This window comes from Equus caballus, chromosome 1 (assembly GCF_041296265.1).
Source record: "Equus caballus isolate H_3958 breed thoroughbred chromosome 1, TB-T2T, whole genome shotgun sequence".
NCBI lineage: Eukaryota > Metazoa > Chordata > Mammalia > Perissodactyla > Equidae > Equus > Equus caballus.
Genome location: NC_091684.1, coordinates 11,262,620 through 11,286,137, shown reverse-complemented (window position 1 = coordinate 11,286,137; position 23,518 = coordinate 11,262,620). Strand labels below are relative to the sequence as shown.

At 50.6% G+C, this 23,518-nt stretch overlaps 1 protein-coding gene across 1 annotated transcript in view; it reads left to right on the top strand.

Moving 5' to 3' along the window:
* The first annotated feature begins 1,547 nt into the window (after positions 1-1,547).
* Positions 1,548-23,518, top strand: part of HTRA1 (HtrA serine peptidase 1) — a 51,770-nt gene continuing 29,799 nt past the window's right edge. Inside the window, exon 1 of the mRNA XM_023638008.2 lies at positions 1,548-2,304. Within this exon, the coding sequence (XP_023493776.2) occupies positions 1,707-2,304 (598 nt within the window). The 5' untranslated portion in view covers positions 1,548-1,706. The remainder of the gene's footprint in view (positions 2,305-23,518) is intronic.

Sequence of the window (23,518 nt, the reverse complement as noted above, 5' to 3'; positions counted from 1 at the left end):
TGACAGTGAAGGAGCTTGGAGACCCAGCCAGTAGGCAGTGGGGAAGCTGTAGTCGCATTTTGTTTTTAACCAGCTAGTTCCCCCTACAGTCTGGCCACCTGGCTGGAGGGTGGAAGACGGGGTTTTGCAGGCACAGAAATCATTTAGAAGGTGTCCTGCCTCCATCATTCTTAACCTGGGGTGTGACACTGGGGGTGGGGTGGGGGTGGCATTTATCCTTTCTGGCCCTCAGTTTTCTCATCTGTAAGATAAGAATATTGGACGAAGAGAAGTTTTCACCCATTTATTCACCACCACTGGCCCTGTTTATTCCATCTGCGCAGTGGACTGCTGTGGGGAGAGTCTTTTTATTTGCTGATGATTTTGATAATTACTCCCCACCTCACCCTCTTTTTGAGTAATCACAGCTGGGCACCCACTCAGGGCCTCTAATCAGCAGAGGAATCCACACCCGCTCTGGTATTTGGGGCTGAGTGAATTCTAGGTCAAGGCCCCCCTTCCCACAAGGATGAGGGGCTGGCTTTAAGAAAAATTGTAGTGGGGTCTAGTGACGCAGGCTGGGGACCCCAACGTCCTTCTCACGCCCCAGGCTGCCGGACCTTCTGCATCCCAGCTCCTGGTCCAAGGGGCCCCTCTGGTCCCTGGATGCTAACACTGCTCACATTTGAAAAGTGCTTGAGCAGGGTTATAAATATTTGTATTTTACTCTTTTAAACTATTTTTGTTGGGAAAGTATTGTGTGGACAGGGCAACGACCCAAATACAGAAGAATAGCGCAAAATCCCTGAGCTTCCTGCGCCCTTCCCACACCTACCCCACCCCAAGGTCAGCGCTCCCTGCCCACCCGGCCTCGGACCCGTCTGCCCGGCCAGGGTCAGCGCGAACCCGCCTCCCCCCAGGACCTGGGGGGCAAGCCTTGCCCATCTGCTCCGTGTTGGCCTGGTGGCTGCCGCCCGCAGGCTGACAAGGCCAGGACACGAGGACCCACATGTCAGGTCGCCCTTGTCCCTCCTGGCGATGCCTAGACTCGCCTCTCTCCCAAAAGATGCACCGAAGACTCTTACGTGGGAGATGAAAGGCGAGCTCTATTTAATAGCAATATTTGAAGTAATCATGCACGTGGTCAAGATTCAAACAGTACAGAGCCCCTCTCCCACCCAAGACTCCCCCACCCCGTCCGTTCCCAGCTTCTCGAGTCTCCTTGGGAGCTCTTCTGTGCACGTACCAGCACGCATCCCACCCACGACAACTTTTAAAAAGAGTCAGGCGCGATTGATGATATTTTAACTACTTCTGCTCTTTGCTTTTTTCACTTAACCGCAGGTTTGGGCAGCGGCCCCTTTCCCGATTGGCCGTTGCCCACCTCGGCAATTTGCGGGAACTTTCCTGGGTTCTCGCGCGCGGGGCCGCCGCAGGTTCCCACTTGCAGAGTCTCCTTTTAGCTTTAAGGTCGCGGTGAGAGAACACGCGAAAGGCGGCTAAGCGGGACGCGTAGACCGGGAGACTAAGCCCCGCGAGGGGGCGGACCCGCGCGCCGCCCCGCCCGCGCCCCGCGAGCCCCGGCGTGCCCGAGCGCGCCCGCCCTGCCCCCGCGGCGGGCGGTCCCGGGTCCAGCCGCCCGCCCGCCCTCCCTCCCGCCATCCGGCCGGCCCCCCTCCCGGGCGCCGTGCCCGTCCCCAAGGCAGCTCGTCACCGCCGCGAGGCCAATGGGCTGGGCCGCGCGGCCGCGCGCACTCCCAACTGCTCCCCCGGAGTCCCTCCCGCGCTCTCGCCGGCGCTGCTCTCTGGCCCTTGCTCGAGCCGCCGCCGTCGGAGCCGCCATGCAGCGCCCGCGCGCCTCCTTCCTCCCGCTCCCGCTGCTGCTGCTGCTGCTGCCGCTGCTCGCGCCGCCTGTCTCGGCGCAGTCGGCCCGCGCCGGCCGCTCGGTGCCCGCCGCCGGGTGTCCCGAGCGCTGCGAGCCCTCGCGCTGCGCCCCGCCGCCGGCACACTGCGAGGGCGGCCGCGTCCGCGACGCGTGCGGCTGCTGCGAGGTGTGCGGCGCTCCCGAGGGGGCTGAGTGCGGCCTGCAGGAGGGCCCGTGCGGCGAGGGACTGCAGTGTGTGGTGTCCTTCGGGGTCCCCGCCTCGGCCACCGTGCGGCGGCGCTCGCAGGCCGGCCTCTGCGTGTGCGCGAGCAGCGAGCCGGTGTGCGGCAGCGACGCCAAGACCTACGCCAACCCGTGCCAGCTGCGCGCCGCTAGCCGCCGCTCCGAGAGGCTGCACCAGCCGCCGGTCATCGTCCTGCAGCGCGGCGCCTGCGGCCAAGGTACCTGCGGGCGGCGACCCCTGCCCCGCGGCGCGCTGCGCTCCGGGGAGCTCCCCAGTCGCGCCATCCTAGCCCTGACTTGTCCCCGCGGGAAGGACGGGCTAGCCAAGGGGCAGCGAGACGCTGCAGGGTGTTCTAGGCACCTACTGGCTGGGAGAGGAGGGCACCGGCCCCTGGGGTGGCAGCGTTCCGCGGGCTCCCTCGAAACTAGGCTTTGCGCCCAGCCCGGGGTCGGTTCCACGCCCAGCAGGTGCCCGGCACGCTCTGTCTGGCAGCCCGGAGTCAGGGTGACGGGGCGTCCCGCCCGGTGGCCGGCTGCTGGGTGCCCCGCGTGGAATCACACCGCGCCAGGGGCTGGAGGACAAACGAGGACTGTGGGCATAAAGGGAGGAGAAAGTTCGGGTCTGGGAAAGGTGTCTCGCGCGGAGCGAGCTGGAGGTGTTGGGACCACAAGGACTCATTTCTGTCGCTTTCCCTTCTGCTTCTCTGCGTTTCTCCTCTTAGTATCCCCCTTTAAAATTAACCATGCATTCATTTTCTTATGGATCCTGCCCGTGGAAACTTCTCTTAATTTTTTATTTGGAAGGAACAGTTGTTGCCCATCCGCTCCTCACTTCTCCGGATGGTCTCCCTGGCCGGGCACCGGTTTGGGACCGCAGACGCTGCGGCGGCGTCGCTGCCTGCCTTGCTTCCCGTGTTTTGGGCCAACTCTGCGAAAATGAAAGTGGCTCTTTTTGAATAAGCTGAACAGGGCTTTGGATCAGGAAATCGGCAGAGGCAGAGGGGGGCCGCGTTAGGAACGAGGAAGAAGCGTACCCCTTCTCCCTCCTTCCGCATCTTTTCTGTATTAGCAAGACCCTTCCTGGCAGGCGAGGTGGTGGTGATGGGGTGAGGGGTGGAGTAATCGTCTAACTCTCTCGCGGGACCTTGCAGAAGGATGCTTCTCCTCTCCAGTCAGAGAGACCATGTGGAAAAACAATTCCGAGTTCAGCTGCGGCCAATCCAGCGGCCGAGCGACCCGCCAGCCGTGCTTGGCAGTGCCCTTGGCTGCAGCCACGCTCTGCTCTGCCTCCTCACCGCAGGCAGTGCACGGAGAGGGGGAGAGGGGAGCCTGGGGCAAGGGGCTGGTCTAGATTTTCTTTGCAGGAGTTTGGTCCAGCATGCCTAACTAGGGCCTGGCACAGTTTGGCTCAAATGGAGAAGAAGGTGCCAGAGCAGTGGAAGAGAAATCCAAGATTGTGTATTCCACTAACATGGGAGCATGGAACCGAGTCTCCACCCTGGGGACACAGCCTAGTGAGAGGGGGGAGGAGAATTATCCAGGAGAGAAGTGATCCCACGGAGCCTCAGGAGTGGGCATGGACACGCACCTGTTGAGTGCCCACTGCATGCCCCAGTCTGTGTGCCAGGGGTGTTACGGGTATGACTGCACCCAGTCAGTCTTCACAGCCCCATGAGGAGGGAGCCTCTGCTGTCATTCCCATTTTACAGAAAGAGGAACTGAGGTTGAATTAATTGCCCAGGACCACTATGCTGGAATTTGAATCCAGACAGCCTTAGCAGGGCCTACTCAATGCTTAATTCCAAGGCTGAGGAAGAGAGGTCAAGCAGGGTAAAAGAAGTTTCCAGAGGGCTGGGAAGTGCATGCCAGGTGGAGCGGGGAACAGCCTGAGCAAAGCCTTCTTTGGGAGCTGGTGAATAGATTGGTACGGCTGGGGACATTAGGGGCGGGCAGCAGGAGTGACCAAGGCTGGTGGCACAGAGTCTCAGGGCGGAAAAGGAGAGCTGTGCTGTGTACTCAGATGTTTTTGAACCCCGCAGCTCAAAGAAAGCCTGGCGTGGGACTGACTTAGCGGTGGGGTGCAGAATGCCCTGGAGTGCGGAGTTAGGGTTGCTGCAGTAGTCTGGGTATGAGGTGATGACTTTAAAAAAGCATATTGCTTATTTTTGTCAAAAACAAGCCAGCTGTTACTGTTTGTAGTCTCGCTGCATGGGGTCCTGGGTAACTGGCACCGTTTGAGCACCCGATTTATTGCCTTTGAGGTGGAGTCACTTAGCAAGCTCTGGAGTTGGCAGAATCATTGACACTCACCATGTGGAGGGAAACAGGTCCCCTCCTACGGGCCATGTGGCCCAAAGCAGGCTCCCAGGAGAGCTAGTGAGGGGACAGGCACAGAAGGATGAGCGTGGCGGCCTTGGAAGGAGGGAGAGACACAGCGGGTGCAGGCTGATCTCATCCTTCTCTCTTCTTTCTGCAAATATTTATTGAGCTCTGCAGTGTGTCCAGCACTGCTTGTCTGTTTGTCTGTCTGCCTGGCACATATGAGGCACCTGGTGGGTGGATGATGAATGAATGAATGAATGAATGAATGAATGTAGAAACAAGAGTTGCTTGAGGTCCAGGGCCATCCAGTCTTTGCTTAATGCAAGTCTTTGCTTTTGCCACCCCTCATCTGACACTCTGCCCTTGCCTTCCCCGGAGGTATCTCTGAGGACAGGAGCCCGGGAGCCAGCAGGCTTCATTCAGTCGCAGCCCTGCCCGCGAGCAGGTCACTTGGTGTCCTTGTTAAATGAGGTAAACTGGCTGCCTGTGCTGGCGGAGAGGGTTGGCGGGAGTGCTGTTTCAGCTGGGGTGGACAGGGTAGGCCTTTGGAGGAGCTGCCGTGTGACTGGAGGCCTGAAGTTGGAGCCAGCCCTGTGAACACGTGGGGAAGGAGCTCCAGAGATGGCGCGGGCTCCACAGCTTCCAGGAGCATAACAAGGGTTCGTCTGGAGCAGAGAGGGCGGGCGAGGCAGGCAGGAAACGCTGTCAGACCCGAGGTCCCCGGGTAGGCGAGCCGCGCTGGGAATCGTGGTAGGGTCTTTGGCTGGTGGACCGTGTCACCATTCAAAAGATGGTGCTATTATCTGTAAGCTGTTTAACGGAGACTTCAGAGAATATTTCTACTCACTGCTCTGGAAATGAGGGCAAATCATCTATTTCAGAAGGCAGTGGTGCTGTCAGGGTTTGGGTGGGCGAGTGTGCAGTTATACTGGAGAACCAGGATCTGTCGTCTTGCTCCGGTAACGGTTTGGATTAGTTTAAAGCAAAAACTCTCTACTGATCAGGAGATTACAAAAAAAGAAATTGCAATGACAAATAGCAAACAATAGGGGCTGACCTGTATTTAGTGCTTATTCTGTGCCAGGCCCATGGGAACCCACTGACCCTCCAGCAGTCCTCCGAGGGGAGAGCTGTCATGCTCGTGTGTTGCAGCCGGGAGACTGAGTCACAGAGCAGAGCAGCACCTTGCCCGGGACTTGAACCTGTGCCTCTGATCCAGAGCCCGTTCCTAATCAGCGTGTTATGCTGTTGACAGAGAAGCTGGGATTATCAGCCAACCCCAGCTAAGCTGCAGCTCAGAGCTGGAATAAACAGTGCTCCAGATGGCCGTGGCCTGGAGCTGAAGCAGAGGACGCATTACAACTCTCACGCCACAGGCACGGGAGTCGGAGGACAGCGTGGCCTCTGGTGGCCATCATTGCGGCCCTCTTGGAAGGAAAACGAAAGAGCTGAAGGGGCTGTAGTGAAGATGTTTGCAAACCAGAGCCCTGGGCCCCGAGCTGCCTGTGGGGAGGGAAAGGCCCCTCCGGATTCCCAGACATTCCAGAAGACCAGCCAGGGTGTGCAGTGCTGCAGAGCTCTGCTGAAAAATGGACAAGAAGCCAGGAGAGAGCCCTGAGAAAGACCCCCTCAACCTTGGAGGCCTGGTCCGTTTCTCCTCCTAGCACACACCCCGGGAGCCGGAGGGACCCAAACAGCAGCCAGAGTAGCCCGGAGACCTACAAGCTGCAGTGGGGATCCAGGAACTCCCTGTCCTGGTCTCGCCCCGGAACAGACAAGGAGGGGCCTCTGGAGGTGGAGGGCGGCCCCACATTCCTGGGGAAGAACCGTGGGCCCCAGTGTCTTCTGAGCAGTTTATAAGGCTTTGCTCACTCTCGTTGGTTATCTTCTTTTCTTGCTGTGTTGGTTTTGCTAAAGAGTTAACGTATTAAGGTTTCATAAAATTCGTAAGTTAACGGTATCAAAAGCCAGGCATTTGAGTAACTTTTGTTCCATCCAGAAGAGCTCTAAATAGGTTGCTTTAGAGCTTAAAATAACTGTATTCAGTAAGCGATTGTGGCGGGGGCTGTGAGCTAACCATGGTCAGACACCCGACAGCCTTTGGGCTGCGGGGCTGAATTCTGCGTCCATTTGGAGTTGTGTGATCCTGGATGCAGTTCCGTGCCTTGGATTGAGAAATCAGACTTTCCATGAGCTTGTCTTTCAAGTGAATAAATAGCTCAGGTCAGGCTTAGTTTGAAGAAGAAATCAGGCTTGGCAGTGGTTGAGGGTTCCTTGGAAGGCTGGCTGGGGTGGAGGGGCTGCAGGTTGACCACTGGTTCTGGCCCCTCGTAGGCTACTACCTGGCCAGGTGGCCGGCCCCTGACCTCTCAGAGCCTCAGCAAAGCGAGGATTGGGCCACCTGATCTCTGAGGTCCCGTCTGGTGGGACTGATCTGTGATTCTTGTAAGAAAACCAATCTCTGAAGAATTGTGATTATCTCATCCCTATTTTAAAGGCTGGGCTGGCTTTTTAAAGAGTTGTTTCTTTTTCTTAAATTATTGATGGTGAAAGCCAAGGTTGGCATTGAATGCATGTGGCCCGTCTCGGGCCTGGTTGCCTATACTTCAGCTTTGTGTCGGCTGCTGAGGGTCCCTGGATGACCTCTGTGGTGACACACCCACTCCCAAGAGTTGAGCTCCAGTGAGCCTAGATCCCTCACTCCTTCCCGGGGACCCCAAGGCCAGGCTGCCATGGGTCCTCTGGAGTGAGGTCCCTCCTGAGCCATTTCATTTTTCCTGCCCCACCTTCTCTGCCATTAAAAAAGAAGAAGAAAGAAAATTAATATCAACAGAGAAACTGAGAAGTGTAGCCATTGCATATGCTTTTCTAAAAGGTTCCCAGGAGTGGCAGGGAAGTTGGGTGACTCTGTGCTGCTGGGTGACGTGTGTCTAGAACCGCCGATGGACACCAGCCAGCACAACACGCTGCAGGACGGAAATGAGTGGCAGTGAAGAGGCGTGTCTATCACTGTTGGGAGCACGCAGAGTTCAGCTTTTGGAATCAGTGACATGAGATCTCTGAGTTCTAAATTCATTCAGAGCATTTTTTGAGTACCTACGGTGTACTCAGAAGTGTCTAGATATAGGGAGTCAGCGGTGAGTAAGGCTCAGTGGCCCATGAGTTCATAGTTAATCATGTAGCATCCGGCTTAGGGACTGGGCTTCTGGAGTCAGTTCACCACTTTCTAAATGTGTGACTTCTCGTATGTGACTGAATCTCCCTAAGTCTCAGTTTCCTCACCAGTAAATTAATAATAAAAATAATAGTGCATACGTACATACCTCATAGGATTGTTGGAGGAAAGAAGCAGCTAATTATATGAAGTGCTTAGCGCTGTGCCTGAGGCATTGCTAGAACTCAATCAATGAGAGCTATAAGAATGATAATGATCGTCATATCATCGAAACAGCTAACAAGGAGTCAGCTCGGAGCGGGAGGTGCTGTACTGATCCTGTCTCCCCCGGGATAAGGTGGGTGGTGGGTTAGAGAAGGAAGGTGATGTGGGACGTGTGTCCTGGAGGCTGACTTGGAATTTGCCAAGAAGTATGTTAGGAGAGTTTCCCCGGGCAGAGGGACTCAGACAGCGCCTTGCCTGTCACCCTCTGAAACCCCCCGTGGTTGTCTGTATCATCTGAGAAGTGTGTGACTTCTCCTGAGCAAAGAGCTGCGTGTCTGGAACACCTGGGGTTTTACAAATGTCATCTCGTTAACCCTCCCTGGAGTCTGTGACACTCAGGAGATGGCGGTTTATAGCAGCCCTGGGACCTTCTTGAACGATGCTTGCTTTGGCTTCCATGCTTTGGAAGATCCTCACAAGGGTAGGTTGCTCACATCTTAAGGAAAATAAAAGTTTGAGAGTCCACAGATACCCTATTATTTTAGGGTATTATTCCTAGAACAAATTGTTGAGTCAGCATATTTCATAAAAACAATCCTCCACCACGTTGTGTGATAGCAGCTGGTCCCTCACCAGGAGATAATCCTGTCTCCTTGGGCCTATTGTTGTGGCTGGGATTTCTGATAGTTTTCAAATTTGAGTAAGCCCTGCGTTAATGAGTCAGAGCCTCGTGCAGTATTTTCAAACCTCAGGAAACATCTTTTTCTTTAGTTGTGCAATCAGATCTCGAGAAGACAGTAGGCCCGTCTGTGTGGCGAGCTGTGTTTTTCCTCAGGGTTTGGTGAGACTTGCAGTAGAGTTCCCTTTCACAGAGTCTCCGGAGACATTTTACCGGATCATCCAGCTGTTGAGTCATCTTGCACCCCGTGACTAGGAGAGCCCTCTCTCTGGGGCCAGTATTCCAAGTGGCAGTCACCGCTTGGTAGGGATGGATGGACACAGAGAGTTTTGCCAGTTGGGGTTGCCCAGGCAGATGGCTGTCACTGGATACAGTGGAGAGAAAGCAGTCAGCAGTCACATCTGCTCTCCTCTGGCACACAGTGAGCTAGCCTGGGGGATGGGGGGCCACCTTCTCCAGGATGGCCACGTGGGAGGAAACAACAGTGGACAGAACAATGACCTGAGAGCACTGAGTGCTCCCTGGGAGCTGGGCGCTGTGCTCCTTGTGTTCTGGGCTAGTCTTGCTCTTCCCTCATCTCCACCCAGAGAGGGAGGAGCCGTTGTCCCCGTTCCCCAGCTGAGGAAATCCATGAGGCTCCCAGAGGTGAATTATCATTGTCCAAGGCCACCCAGTGGGAGAAGGCAGAGCCAGGATTTGAACCCAAGTCTGTCTCACTCTCCAACTATTCTTGAGACTTCTTCGACTCAGCATTATGTAGAAGGGTGTTGTATAATACCCAAATATTTGGGGAGTTTCTGGCTGTCCTTCTCTTGTTGATTTCTAGTTCCGTTCCATTGTGGGCTGAGAACAGGCTTTGTATGAATTTTGTTGTTTTGAATTTGTTAGGGTATGTTTTCTGGTCTAGAATGTGGTCTCTCTTGGTGAGTGTTCCATGTGAACAGCAGAATATTCTGCTGTCGTCGGATGGAGTATTCTATAAATGTCGGTTAAGTCTAGCAGATTGATTGTGCTGTTCAGGTCAACTATACCCTTACTGATTTTCTGCCTGCCTTCTGCCTGCCAACCTTAGTCTTCCGGGACTCTAGGCACCAAAGAGTGGAGCCGGAAGGATGGAAAAAGTAATGTGCTTCCTGGGTGTCAAGACATAGGTCTCCTCTGGGCCTCTTGTCCCACTGAGACATGGCAGCTCTTGGCCAAAGTGACTGAATTGCCCTGGGGCACTGACCCTGTTTCAGGAAAGCTACAGGCAGAGCTCACCACCATCATCAGCAAGGTCAGAAGGCTCTGGTTGAAAACACCAGCACCCCAGCTCTTATACAGAGCACATGACCATCTCTTGTGTCCAGGTCAGAGAGAGTACCTGCTGCTTACCGGGGAGCCCGTGATGTGCCCTCTACTGTTCTTCTCAGGCTGACTTTGCTGGTCAAGAAATGGCCTGAGTTGAGGTTCCTTTGATCCTAAGCTTGACATTTCTCCACCAATTTGACATTTTTGCCTCTGAAAAATGTAGTCCAGTATGGTTCAGCCTTCATTGGAAAAAACCCAGTAGGAAAAGTCTGATAACCTCACGGAAGGTCCAGGAGGAAGGGCAGGAATTTGAGACAATCTAGAAAGGACCATGTACACTAATACCTTTCTGTCTGTGGTGGTCTTTTTTTAAAGTAGCGGGTTTTTTTTTTAAAGATTTTATTTTTCCTTCTTCTCCCCAAAGCCCCCTGGTACATAGTTGTATATATTTTTAGTTATGGGTCCTTCTAGTTGTGGCACATGGGACGCCACCTCAGCACAGCTTGATGAGCAGTGCTAGGTCCGTGCCCAGGATCCGAACCTGCAAAACCCTGGGCCGCTGAAGCAGACCACACGAACTTAACCACTCGGCCACGGGGCCGGCCCGCGTGGTGTTCTATACTACTTCTCATCCAGTCTGTTCCCTCGCAATGCCCATCATTGGCCAACCATATAATGCTGTATCCTCTGGAAAATATCGTTGTGCTCTCACCTTCCACAACCCATCTCTAACCACATCAGTCCCCATTTTCATGTTTTCTGGGATCTTGTGCGTAAGAACAAGGACACCTCCTTTCCTGCAGACACACTGGTAGCTGGCCAAAGCCATCAGCTGGCTTCTAAAGAGGACAGAATCCCACAGCTTGAAGCCTGAGTGTGGAAGTCCTTGCAGGTCCTATTGCCCAACCCTTCACTTTATAGATGGGGAAACTGAGGCACCCAAAGGTTACACAACTCTCATAAGCTGCCCAGCTCGTTAGTGGGGGTCCAGTGTGGACTCTGTCCTGAGGCCCAAGGTAGAGCTCTTAAGCCCTCCCCACCTCAGCCGCACCTTCCTGCTGGGACGGGAGAGGCCAGGGTCCACCCGTGGGATTTTCCTGTGAAGCTGAGAAACACTGGGTACTTTCATTTAGTCTTCTGTTACAAAATGATGCTAAGGAAACCGCCCCCCCCCCCCCCGAGATAATCTCCTTGGGTTGGAAGATGACCCAAAAGCTATCCATACAATGACTGATTTCTCCCCTCAAGAGTTCTAAGTACATATTAATGCCCTTGAACCGTAATTACAGTGCTCTTGCTGAAGGGAAAAGAAAATCAGTATGAATATCATGGTGAATATGCCAGAAACGTCAGGACTGAGATGCTCCCATGTCTTTTAAGCTGTGGTTCGATTTTCTTTGGGATGACTATACCGAGTTTCTCCCTTCTTTGCATAAAGGCTCTTTTTAATTTCTTTTCACCATACTGTTTAGACATCCTGGGAAATGCGTTCATACATTTGATGACATATTGTACTCTACCAGTTTTTTAAAATTATAAATAGTTTAATCACATCAAAGATGAAGAAAGGAAGAAAAAAGGTCCATGATTCTGCCATCATTCTAGCAGCTTCATCGTTTCTGTCTGGAGCATCAGCACCATCTGGTTGACTGTTTTCCACTTTGTGTTCATCTGGGCCGTGGCTGCTCTAGCAAACAGTATTAAAACGAACATTGTCATATTCACAGCTGTTTCTGTATCTAGAGTTATTCCCTTGGGATGGATACTAAGAAGTGCCATGACAGGACGGAAGGATATGGATTTTTCATGGCCCTGGGTATATATTGCCAAATTATTTTTCAGGAGGGTTGTATCCATATTCATTGCCATCAGCTATGGAATTATCAACCTCTCAAGTCACTGAAGGCTGGGGCAGCCAAAAAGAAATTCCCCTGAAAGAGATTCTTCCGGAGAAATGGAATAGAACAGTACCAAACCGGTCATTCTGCTGTTGGTAAATCGCCTGGTCTGTCTTTGAGTTACTTTTATTCTCAGATTGATCAATTTCAAGAGCTAAGCAAGGTTTGGGGTAGCTTGAGCACTTTTAAAAGTTGTTTTTACCTGGGGATGGAGTTGTGATCACAGACCGTCTCACCTGGAAGGGGTCATGTGATCGTCAGGTCATCTGGTCCAAAACTCATGTTTTCAGTGAGGAACTGGGACCAGCGAGGAGACGTGAAGGCTCAAGGTCACAAACCAGGATATGACAGAGAGCCTGAGTCCCTGGATGCCCAGCCCAGGGCTCCCTGCCCGGAGCCTCCCGGATGCCAGCTCTGTCCAGGATGCAGGAGGAGCCCAGACTGTGTTTGTTTTGAAAAGTGAAGAATATGTTGATTCACATGTTTTGTACACATAGAAATATAACGTGAGCCACATAGATAAAATCCAGTTGTCTAGTAGCCACCTTAAAAAAATAAAAAGAAACAGGTGACATTAATGTTTTCCTTTTTTATTGCAATTTTATTGAGAGAATTCACACACCATAAAATTCATCCTTTTAAAGTGTACAGTTCAGAGTTTTTATATATTCAGAGTTGTGCAACTGTCATCATTATCTGTGTTCTAATGCTAGAACATTTTCATCACTCTAGAAAGAAACTGAGTACCCATTAGCAGTCACCCCATACTTCCCCCCTGCCCAGCCCCAGGCAGCCGCTGATCAGCTTTCTGTCTCTGTGGATCTGCCTATTCTGGACGTTTCATGTAAATGGAATCACACAGCATGTGGTGCTTTGTAACTGCTTCTTTCACTTAGCATTGTGTTTTCAAGGTTCATCCATGTTGTAGCATGTATCAGCACTTCATTCCATTTTATAACCAAATAATATTGTTATGTGAATATAGGAAGGCCAGACTTTTATTTTCTCGCTCTCATGGGGAGCCCAAATCCCAGGCCCAAAAGTCACTTTAAAAGTCTAAATTGCCGAGAAGGCTCTGACTTCTTGTATTGGAAGAAACTGGAGCACATGACCCAGGAAGCAGTGTTGAAAATAAGAATATTCTATATGGATGGGAATTATGTGTTGAAAGGAAAAGATGAGAAAACGGAGTTTATGGATTTATTAGATCATACAACTTTTTTGGAGCTGGAAAGGATGTCGGAAACGGTCTAGCCTACCCCCTCATCTTACTGGTGAGGTAAGTGAGGCCCAGAGAGGGGAAGTGGCTCATCTTGGGTCTCGGGGTCCACTTTTCACTTCTTACTTGAGCCAAAGATTCCTCCTGGCTTCCGTCTCAGTTTTACCAGTTCCTCTCATTCTCTTCCTCGTATCTCAAGGACAGTGCTCGTCAGCAAATGGGCACAGGGTGCTTCTCGAGAATAACCGTCCCCTTCCTGGACAGAGGGCTTCAGTTCACTGTCACACCACATCCCTCCCTCCACCCTCCTCCACCGGGGGCTGTGGGAGGGTGGCTGATGACAGACCCCTTAATCAATTGAACCATTGCCTCCCAGTCTGCTGCTGGCGGCTGGAGGGTTCAGGAGCCCGAACTGCCTTGGCCCCTCCAGACGTAACAACCAGGAGCAGTCGGAGCAGGAAGAGAACTCAGTTGAGAAATCTGGGAAAGTCAAGACGGGAGCCAGATGCTTATCAAGAGGAAAGTTAATGGTGTTTTCGAGAACTGAGTCGTCAGCCCTTTCCCTGAAGACAATAATAGACACATCATGGCGGGCGTGCGGGAGACTTCTGAAAAAAAATCGTGTGGTGGAATTGATTGGAAACTTTTTTCTAATACATAAAATGGGTCAGAAGAGACTGTTAAATGCAACAATATTGACCAAACCCAAGCATCCACCATGGTGTGCAAAGCTAGGACTTTTTTTTTTTTTTTTTTGCCAATGAGACTAAAAAGTGATTGTCAGTGACAGGCGCCTTTAAACATAGACACATTGTTCTGGAAAAGGCACCGTTTACTAGTAGAGTTGAAGCTGCAGAACTGGGCTGTGCGTGTGACTGACAGCCCGTTTAGGCGTTTGCAGCCAACTGGCGAGGTGCCCCCGAAAGCTTGTTGCTGATCTGGGGAGACTGTCTTAGACTTGTTGGGGTGGGTCTTTCTGCTCCTTCACCTGCCCACTCTTCCAGCACCATCTGCTGCAGCCTTGGCCCGGCCCCTGCAAAGTTACTCGCTCAGGGCACCATGGATGTGGGGGATGGATTTGCAGTCTGAGGTCTGGCGTCGGGCGAGCTTTTCCCACTCTGAGCCGTCTGGGAGACTGCACCGGAAAGAGGGTCTGCCAGCGCTTGGAAGTGCCAGTGTGGGCTGGAGACCGAGGCCAGGCTCCCAGGCTCCGCCTCCCCTTCCTCCTTTATTCGTGATGAAGAAAGAAAGGGGTCACACGGAACGCTTCTGAGTTTTATTTCTATGTAAAAGACAGAGAGTATAGTAGTTTGTCATCCAATTTTGAACCTTCAAAAAACAGTTAACAGTTGCTACTTGTGAATTCAGTTTATTTTAACGAGAATAGGTCCGAGAGCCTTTGGCCGTGGCAAGCTTGATGCCAAAACTGTGTCTTCACAGCCCTGTCATTTCATCCTTCCTTAGATGCGGACGGTGCCACTGATGATGCACAGGATTTTCAGGTTTATTTTAGACCTCCGTCTGCTGTCTTGGCCACAGCCAAGTGATGCCCCTTTCCTTCCTGTGCCTTTTCCCTGCAAGGTTCCAGGAAACCTAATTGCATGGGCCCCTCTGTGCCCAGGCCCCCAGCGCCCTGGAATTTGCAGCCGCAGCACCCATTACAATAGGGGTCTGGTTTCCCGGAATGTGCAGTCTCGCTCCTGTTTCTGCTGCCTTCACTCCCCAGACTAGCGCTAGGCCAGACTCTGGGTCGGAGCTGTTGCTGACAAGTTTCCTTGGAATTTAATGCAGTAGATCAGACACAATGCAGTCACTCCGACTGAAAACGTGGAGCAAATGAGTCTTTCGGGGCATCTCTGCTGCACAGACTGGGCTATGCTTTCCTGTTTCTCCCCCAGGCAACCACTCATGCAAACACGAGGCCCCATCCCCTGTGTACTTCATGCTTCATTAGTCATTAGGAACCTGTTTAGATTGATTTCTCTCCTGACCCTCAGGGAGAAAGCAGTCAAAGTTCCTGGGCAGAGGAGGGAGCTCCTGTGTTTCTCTGCCATTCTGGCTCCTTTAAATGCAGCCAGGCTGGCTCTTTTTCTCCCCCTCCGCTGGTCTGGCCTTTTCCTCCTGTGCCTCTCAGGTACTTCTTGAATTCATCATGCAGCCTCACAAAGAGAGCTTTTCTTAGTGAAAAATCATCTCCCTTGCCTGCCCTGACCAGCCCCTCTCCCAGCTGCGCGGTGTCAGGTTAGTTAACCGCCTGCCTCCTGGGCCCGTCTCCATGCCCTGCCCACGGGGGACAGGTGTCCTACTCGGGCCTCAGGTGCCTGTGCTTGGCCAGACTTGTGGAGCCCAAATTCCAATTCCAAAATCAAAGTCCTGATATGGCGGGGAGCCCTCGTTCAGCGTAGAGCTCAGTACGCCAGGTCTTCTCTTCCCGCCGTGCCAGCGCCTGGCCCTTGCAGGCACTAGCATCAGTTGGCCTTGGCCTGTGGCCCTCTCATCCTCTCTGTTTTGTCTGTTATCCCCATCAGAAGTGTGGGGGCCCTTTGGCTGATGGTGATACGGTGCTGGGGAGGTGGAGGCGAGCTGGAGGGACCACCTTTGGATCCAGCCCTGACTGCATTCGCTTCCCCCTGCCTCATCAGGCGCCGCTTGGCCTCTCTGCAGAGGTGCCAAGCTGTGAGTGGAGCAGAGCGGGTGAGAGCAGGCCCACCGTGTGTGCAGATGCTGGGTCTGGAGGGTAGTTTCCTCCTGGGGTCCCCCCTGGATCTGGACCTGCATTTATTTACCCAGCAAGTGGCTTCTTTGTAGTTGCTTTTCATCTAGCCATGCTGGGGACAAAGGAATGTCCAGATGTGACCCTCGGACCATCTAAAGATGGGGAGGAGGACAGCCTCCTGCATACACCCCCACAGCAATAAATTCTTGGGAGTCACTGGATTCTAGGTCTGAGTCTAGGCCAGTCCTTGGAGGATGGGGCTCCAGAGACTGGGCCTCATATGGGGGACTCCTGCTGAGGGAGCTGGGGCTGTGGGGGGTGGCTGATGACAGCTGAGGAGTGTTAAGCAACTGAACCATTCCCAAAGACTATTTTAAATCATCATGACACCCCACTGGGGGCCTGCTTTGGTTGCTTCCTTATTTACAGTTTCTGAGCCAGTGCCGGCCTGGCTGGCTGTGTGTCTGCTGGTGACCAGGCGAAATTTCCCAAAGACTTTGATTCTAGAGCAGTGGACTTGGATGTGGTGGGCCCAAGCTGGCGTCTCAGGGGTAATTACTTCTCCTGGCGGTTACGTAGTCAGGAGGGGTCTCCCGGCCCTTCAAGTGAACATGGGAACATGTTTCCCACCGGCCTTCATGTCCCGCCTCTGTACAATGCATTTTGTGCCCTTTGAAAGAGCCTTATTTCTTTTGTCACTTGTGCCCAGGCCCACGCGACAGAAGGAAGAGGAGACCGAGGCGAGTACCGGAGGGTGAGCTGTCCCTGGCCCAGCCGTCGTTTTGGCTGAATTTCTTCACATTTCATCCTTCCCCTGAATCCTGCCAATTGTTGGAACTGGGCTACGCTATGATCTGTAGTCTTTAAAGTACCAATACCTTTGCTGGCATTTAAAGCTGAAGAACTTAGGTGAAAAATCACAAGTGATTCCCTCCCTTTCTTCATGAGAGCCTGAGACACCTTGGAAGCCACCAGGTTGAGCCTCCTTATGTTATTTTATTTATTTATTTATTTGTGAGGAAAATTGGCCCTGAGCTAACATCTGTGCCAGTCTTCCTCTGTTTTGTATGTGGGATGCCACCACAGCATGGCTTGATGAGTGGTGTGTAGGTCTGTGCCTGGGATCCAAACCTGTGAACCCCGTGCTGCCGAAGTGGAGCGTGTGAACTTAACCACTATGCCACCGGGCTGGCCCAGGGCCTCCTTATTTTAAAGTTGAGGAAGCTTTAGCACGAGGAGCTTGCCTCTCCGGTGTGTGAGCTGTGCCTGGCATCTCGGATAACAGATGATGGGTGCCTACCTCCCAGCACGTGGAGTGCTCTGTGAGCCCCTGGAGTCGGCTGCACCAGCTTAAGGCAGCATCTCAATCAGCTCCTGAGCAAGTGTGATGCTTCTCAGTACTTCGTCTGCACTTTGGGTTTTAAGTCAAATGAATTTGGAATGCAGGCAGGGCCGGCTTTGAGGGTGTGCAACCTGCGTAGTCCCACTGGGCCCCACACTCAGAGGGCCCCAGACCTTTGTTGTGACCATTCGGAATTCTTAGTTTTGCAACAAGGGGCCCCCACATTTTCATTTTGCACTGGGCTCTGCAAATGATCTAGCCAGTCCTGAATGTAGGACAGTGCATTAAAATGCTAGTGATTTGATCAATCTGCTCTTGCAGCTGATCTGAATTTTGGGAACATGCTGTTCCCTCTGAATAAAGGAGGATTCATTTCTTTTCCCTCGAATACAGTGCGTTCTGTTTTCCAAATTAGCTCTGCTTATCAACTCTGTGGAGAAATTGGAAAGCGCGATTGTTCTTGCTGGAAGCGAAGGTTGGGTTGTTAATCCTAAATCCTGGCCCTGAGTTCTCAGGCCCGGAAGTGGGAAGCATGTTCCCACAACCGCGTGGGCTGCAGGGGGCTGGAGGCCGGTGGGGGAGAAGGGCTGGGACCTGGAAGGGAGGCCCCAGATGCAGAGCCAAGAGCTCCAGCTTGGGGGCTAGACAGATGGGGTTAGCACCCCCGCCTCTGCCACTGGCCAGCTCCGAGGCTTCCAGCAACGTGCTTTACTTCTCTGATCCTCCGTTTTTCCATCTCTCTGTAGACTGGGGATAAGATCGCCCTGCAGGTTTGCAGGAATGATTAGAGATGACGTTTATTCAGTGCCGAGCATTGTGCTCGACCCAGAGTGGATGCTGAATAAATGAGACTGTTACTATTCCTGTTGGTGGTCTTATTTTATTGCCCATATCGAAGGTTGGGGAGCTATGGAGAAGGAGAATAAGTGCTCTAGGCAGGAAGAAAAATAGGTGTGAAGGCAAGGAGGGGGCGTGGAGCCCAGTATTTCTGGAGGTCCGGTGAGAGGTTTGTGGGAGTGGAGAGTGTGCATTAAGGAGTCCTGGGAGATGGAGTTGGGGAATCAAAGCCACGTAATACAGGGAGCTCTGGGTGTCAGACAGGAGGTGGCTGTGGGATCCTGCAGGAAGTTCATGCTCCCCAAGTAGCAATTATTAGTTAAGGGGAGGCTCTGAAAACAGGCCAGACCTGCCTGAGTTAGAAGGTAGAAGTGGGATTCTTAGAAGTTCTGTAAGTGTGGGAGGAGCCACTTGGAGGCGTTGAAATGTCCCTGGGAGATGATAAGCCACTCACGGCTGGAGACCAGCTTAAGATTTAGTGTTTTCTGTGCACACTCTCACTTAGCACCCCGACCCGCCAGGAGTAGATGGTATTATCTCCATGTGGCAGAATGGGAGACTGAGGCTTGGGCAGGGAAAGCCACTGCCTGAAGTAACACAGCTGTAAGGGGCAGAAGCGGGATTTGAGGCTAGGTCTGGCTCTGAAGTCATTCTGGGATTCACATGGAGCCTTGTGACCTTTCTCAGCCTCCTTGACCCCGCGAGGAAATACTGAGATTGGAGTTCAGATTGGCACTCCTGTCTATCCCAGACACTCTGAGCTTGTGAACCGGAGCTGCCGTGCCAAGGTGAGAGAGGGCCGGCAGCTCTGCATGGAGAAGGGACAAGGGACGGAGCCGAGAACAGGCAGAGCATCCAGGACCTGATGCTGGGACCCCCGGGGCCAGGTCTGGGTAGCTGCTGACTGGTGCGGGGAGGGGACCGCCCTGCAGCTCCCTGGGACTGCCAGGGAGTGCCTGGGGGCTCTGTCAGTCCTTCTAAAGCAGATCCCCCGCCACTGGCCACAGTGACTGGTCAGTGATTGAGAAGCCAGCTGACCAAAGTGGCATGTCCTCTAGGTGTAGCTCAGGTGTCCTGCTGGCTTGGCTCAGGTGACTCCTTACACTGCGAGCCAGCTGTGTGCTCCAAGGGGCCAGGGAGCCGGGAGGGATGGGACCTGGCCTTGCTACCTGGGCAGGAATGGGCACTCCCACCTCTCCCCTGGCAAGTCCAGGTTTTATGGGATCTGAAACTTGTCCAATTAAGAGGACCCTCTTTAAGAGAAAAAATTCAAAATTATGAATAAGTATAACATTAGGCATGAAAATGATTCTTTATTTAGATTGAAAAAATAAACTACCACAAATTACGTGTTTTAAAAAATGAGGCTGGCCCATGGCTGAATGGTTAAGTTTGCGTGCTCTACTTCGGTGGCCTGGGGTTCACCGGTTCAGATCCTGGGTGTGGACCTACACACCGCTCATCAGGCCATGCTGTGGCGGCGTCCCACATGGAACTAGAAGGAGCTACAACTAGGATAGACAGCTATGTACTGGGGCTCTGGGGAGAGAAAAAAGAAGAGGAAGGTTGGCAATAGATGTTAGCTCAGGGCCAACCTTCCTCACCAAAAAAAGCATACCTTTAAAAAAAATTTTTTTAAAAAGTGGACAAACTCCACAAAACCCAGAAAAATGTTACGATGTTGTTAACTGCCAGGTACACCTTCACCTTTGAATATTTGAAAATACTTCTTCCCCTAAATGCCCACATTTACCCCCAAATATCAGCCACTCTGACAGCACAGGAGATGTGTGACAGGGAAGGAGACCACGGCTTCAATCAACTATAGTTTAAATATTTTACTTCTACAAATTTTCCCAAAGCATTTGACAGCTGAATGCTTTCCTTGGGTTCCTCGCGGGGCAAGTGGAGGGCTCTAGGCTGAAGCTTTGACTCCCCTGTGAATCCACTTCTGCTCTGAGTGATTGCAGCTGTGCAGGGATCCAGGGTTACCCGCTGCAGAGAGCCCAAGAGATGTCAGGCGGGGGTTCCCAAACTTTCGTGGTTTATGGCACCTTAGTGTCTCAGTAATGTTTTCGTGGCGCCCCTAGGCCAAAAGACATACCCAACAGTTTCATTCATCAAGTAATTAGGCCCCAATAACTTAATAAGTATTTGTGTCCTTACAACATAGTAGTCGTTTGATAGAAAAATAAAAGAGAAAGTGATATTTTAATTTCATTATTCAGTAAACACTGACTTACGACTGGGCTCTGTGCACCTGTTGGCTGCCGTAAGCCCTCTCAAATCTTGGAATCCGATTGGGTGCTGCCACCCTGTGTCCTGTTCAACGTTGATTCTTCATTGATTTTTGTATGGTACTTGCTTTTAATACTAGCGACCACCAGAAATCCAAATTCATAAAGATGTGGAATCATCAAAAGGAATGTGGTGCAATCTGATTTTGAAAGTGTGAACTGCTCTGAGCTAGTTCTCAAGGTGTCCAATAGATATCAAGTATCACTGTGTTTCCCCAGAAAAGATGAACTATCCCATGAGTTCACTGTGGCACCCTGGGGTGGCTTGGGGCAGAGTTTGAGAACCATGGCATTAAGACTGTAAAGACTTCCTTCTTTCTTCTTCCTGCCTCACATCTAATCTTTACCTGACATCTTTGCGTTCAAGATGAATGAAATACACATTTCGATGTACGATTTAAAGTGCTGTTTAGCACATGTCCGATTTTGTGCTAAATCTTTTGAGAGAAACACAGATAAAAGTCTTATCTGATTCATAGTCCCCTCCTTGTGATTTTCATTTTTACGGCAACAGATTTCGTTCTATGTGATAATGTATGTCCAGTACTTAACTTAGTGCCTGGTGCTTTTCAGTAAACATTTAATAATGGAAGTGTCTGTTAATCTAATTTTGATAATAATTATTGAAACTTACCAACACTGGGTGTGTGTCTCTCTTTCCTCCTATAAGGAAGTTGTGGAAAGTAGTTAAGAAGTATTATCTGTAAAACTCCAGGGATGCTGGGTTCCCAGGCAGCAACATTTGTGGCGTTGTGTGCTTGACTAGTAGTTTATAAAAAAAGTAGTTGTAAAGATGAATCATTTATTATCTTCTGATGGAATCCTGGCAGTTTAAAAACTCATAAAATTAAGGCAATGTTGGCAACTCTTAATGGGTCATTTGTTGTGTTAAAAATCAGTAATAATAAATATTTATTAGGTAAGCGGAAAGGTCTGTCTCTGTAGAATGTTGTGACATCATTCTACTAATCCTAGTTATTCAGAATTTTTGTTTAAAATAAAATCACTTTCTAGAAGTCATTCATGCAATTTTCTCTTTTTGAGAAATAGTTTGAGTATTCTAGGTTCTTTGCTTTCCACATAAATTTTAGAAATAGCTTACCAATTTCTACAAACACTCCTGCTGGGATTTTCATTGGGAGTACGTTGAATCTGTAGATCAATTTTGGGAGAATTGATAGCTTATCAATAGGGAGTCTTCTGACCTGTCGGTGTGAGATCTCACTCTATTTGTTTAGGTCTTTAATCTATTTCCGCAGAATTTTGTAGCTTTCAGTGTATGGGTCATGCACATATTTTGTTAAATATCTCCCTAAGTATTTAATATTTTTGATGCTGTTATAATTGGTATTTTTAAAATTTCAGTTTTCAATTGTTTATTGCTAGTGCATAGGAATACACTTGATCGTGTATATTGACCTGTTATCCTGTGGCATTGATAAACTCACTTCTAGGTAGTATATTTATAGATTCTTAAGCTTTTTCTATGTGAACCCTACTGTCATCTGCAAATAAAGACAGTTTTATGTTCTCCTTTCCTATCTCTATGCCTGTAATTACTTTTTCTAGCCTAATTATTCTGTCTAGGACTTCAGTAAAATGTCGAATGAAAGTGGTGTAAGTAGATGTCCTGCCTCGTCCCTATTTCTAGAGGAGAGGCATTCACTCTTTCACCATTAGGTCTGATGTTAGTCTGAGGTTTTTTTGTTGATCCCTTTTATCAGGTTGAGGAAATTCTCTTCTGTTTTCTAGTTCGCCAAGTGTTTTTATCATGAATGGGTGTTCAGTTTTGTCAGATCTTCTTTTTGCATCTGTTGAGATGATCATTTGGGTTTTCTTTTTTAGAATGTTAATATAGTGAATTACATTGTTTGATTTTTGAATGTTAAACTAACCTTGCTTATTCTTTCCTGGCATAAACCCCACCTGGCCATGATATGTTATTCTTTTTATTATATTGCTGATTTCTATTTGCTAAAAAATTTAAGGACATTTGGTCTGTGTTCATGCTGGATATTAGTCTATAGTTTTTATAGTGTCTTTTGTCTGCCTTTTATATTAGGGTAATGGTGAGTTCATAGAGTAAGTTGGGCAGTGTTTCCCCGCTTCTGTTTTGAGGGAAAGTTTGTGAAGTGTTAATATTGTTCCTTTCTTAAATGTTTGGTAGAATTCACCAATGAAGCCATGAGGGCCTGAAATTTTCTTTGTAGGAAGGTTTTTAAGTACAAATGCAATTTCATTAGTGGATATAGGATTGTTCACGTTATCTATATCTTCTTGAGTGAGCTTTGGTAACTTATGTCTTTTAAAGAAACCTGTCCATTTCATCTAAGTGATAGAACTTACTTGCAGAAATTTGTTCATCACATTCTCTTTTCCTACTTTTTATGTCCTTAGGATATGTCATGATGCTTCCTCTTTGATTCCCGATATTGGTCATTTTTGTTTTTTCTCTTTTTTCATTAATCAGGAATATCAGGAAATACCTTACTTTCACTTATCTGAATTTTGAATGGCTAGCTTTCTGTAAATGAACGCCATTACTGAACACCAGCCAATTCCAGCTTTCTGGACAGTAATGGAGCCATTAGAAGTAATGGAGCCTTGACCCTGCATGAGGCTTCCCATCCTCGTTACCTTCTGCCATGCCAGTTCCGGCCTAACTAAACGAGGCCCTGACTTCACAGAGGGCATTGTGTCTGTCTTTTCCTGGTGCAGGTTGGATGCTCCGTGGGAGTTTGAGAGGGCAGCTGAGTCTTAGTTGAGCCTAGATGATTCTCCTGACCCAGCTGCCTGTCTGCCTTCTGCAGTGGCTGTGGGGTAGTCTTGTAAACTGGGGAACAGAGGTACACGTCAAAGCTGGATAAACCGGCCTGCCACCCAGCTTCCCCTGGATCTCTGCCTCTGCAGTGGTGGCCGTGATGGCCTTGTTAGGAGCAGCCTCCAGGACCTACATGGATTTGCCAAGGTGGGGAGAGTGGTTCTCTGGACACCTTCACTTCTCCCTTTACCTCTCTGCTGCACCACTGAGGTGTGTGGTGCTCATAGCTGCCTAGAGCTGCCCAGAGTGGGACCTTTACCCGTTCTTTTAAACTGTATGCCATGACTTGGTTAGGCATTTCATATACAGTAGCTCATAAAATCATCGAAAACACGCTGAGGTGGGTGTTATCATCACAGTTTATGGACAAGGGAATAAGACTTGGAGGAGTAGGTGACATACCTAAGGTCACACAGCAAGTAAGTGCTGCTCCGAGTATCACACTGATCCATCTAAGAACAAAGCCTGTGCTCTTACCCTTTCTCCCCACGCTGAGTGGCCTGCACACCCCAGCCCTCCATCCATCTGCACCGCTCGGAGAGTGGGTTGTGGCAGAGCCAGCCTGAGTCCTTCTCTGGGAATTCTCCACCTGGATTGATCCCTCCGGAAGGATGACAGGTGACCCGCAGTTG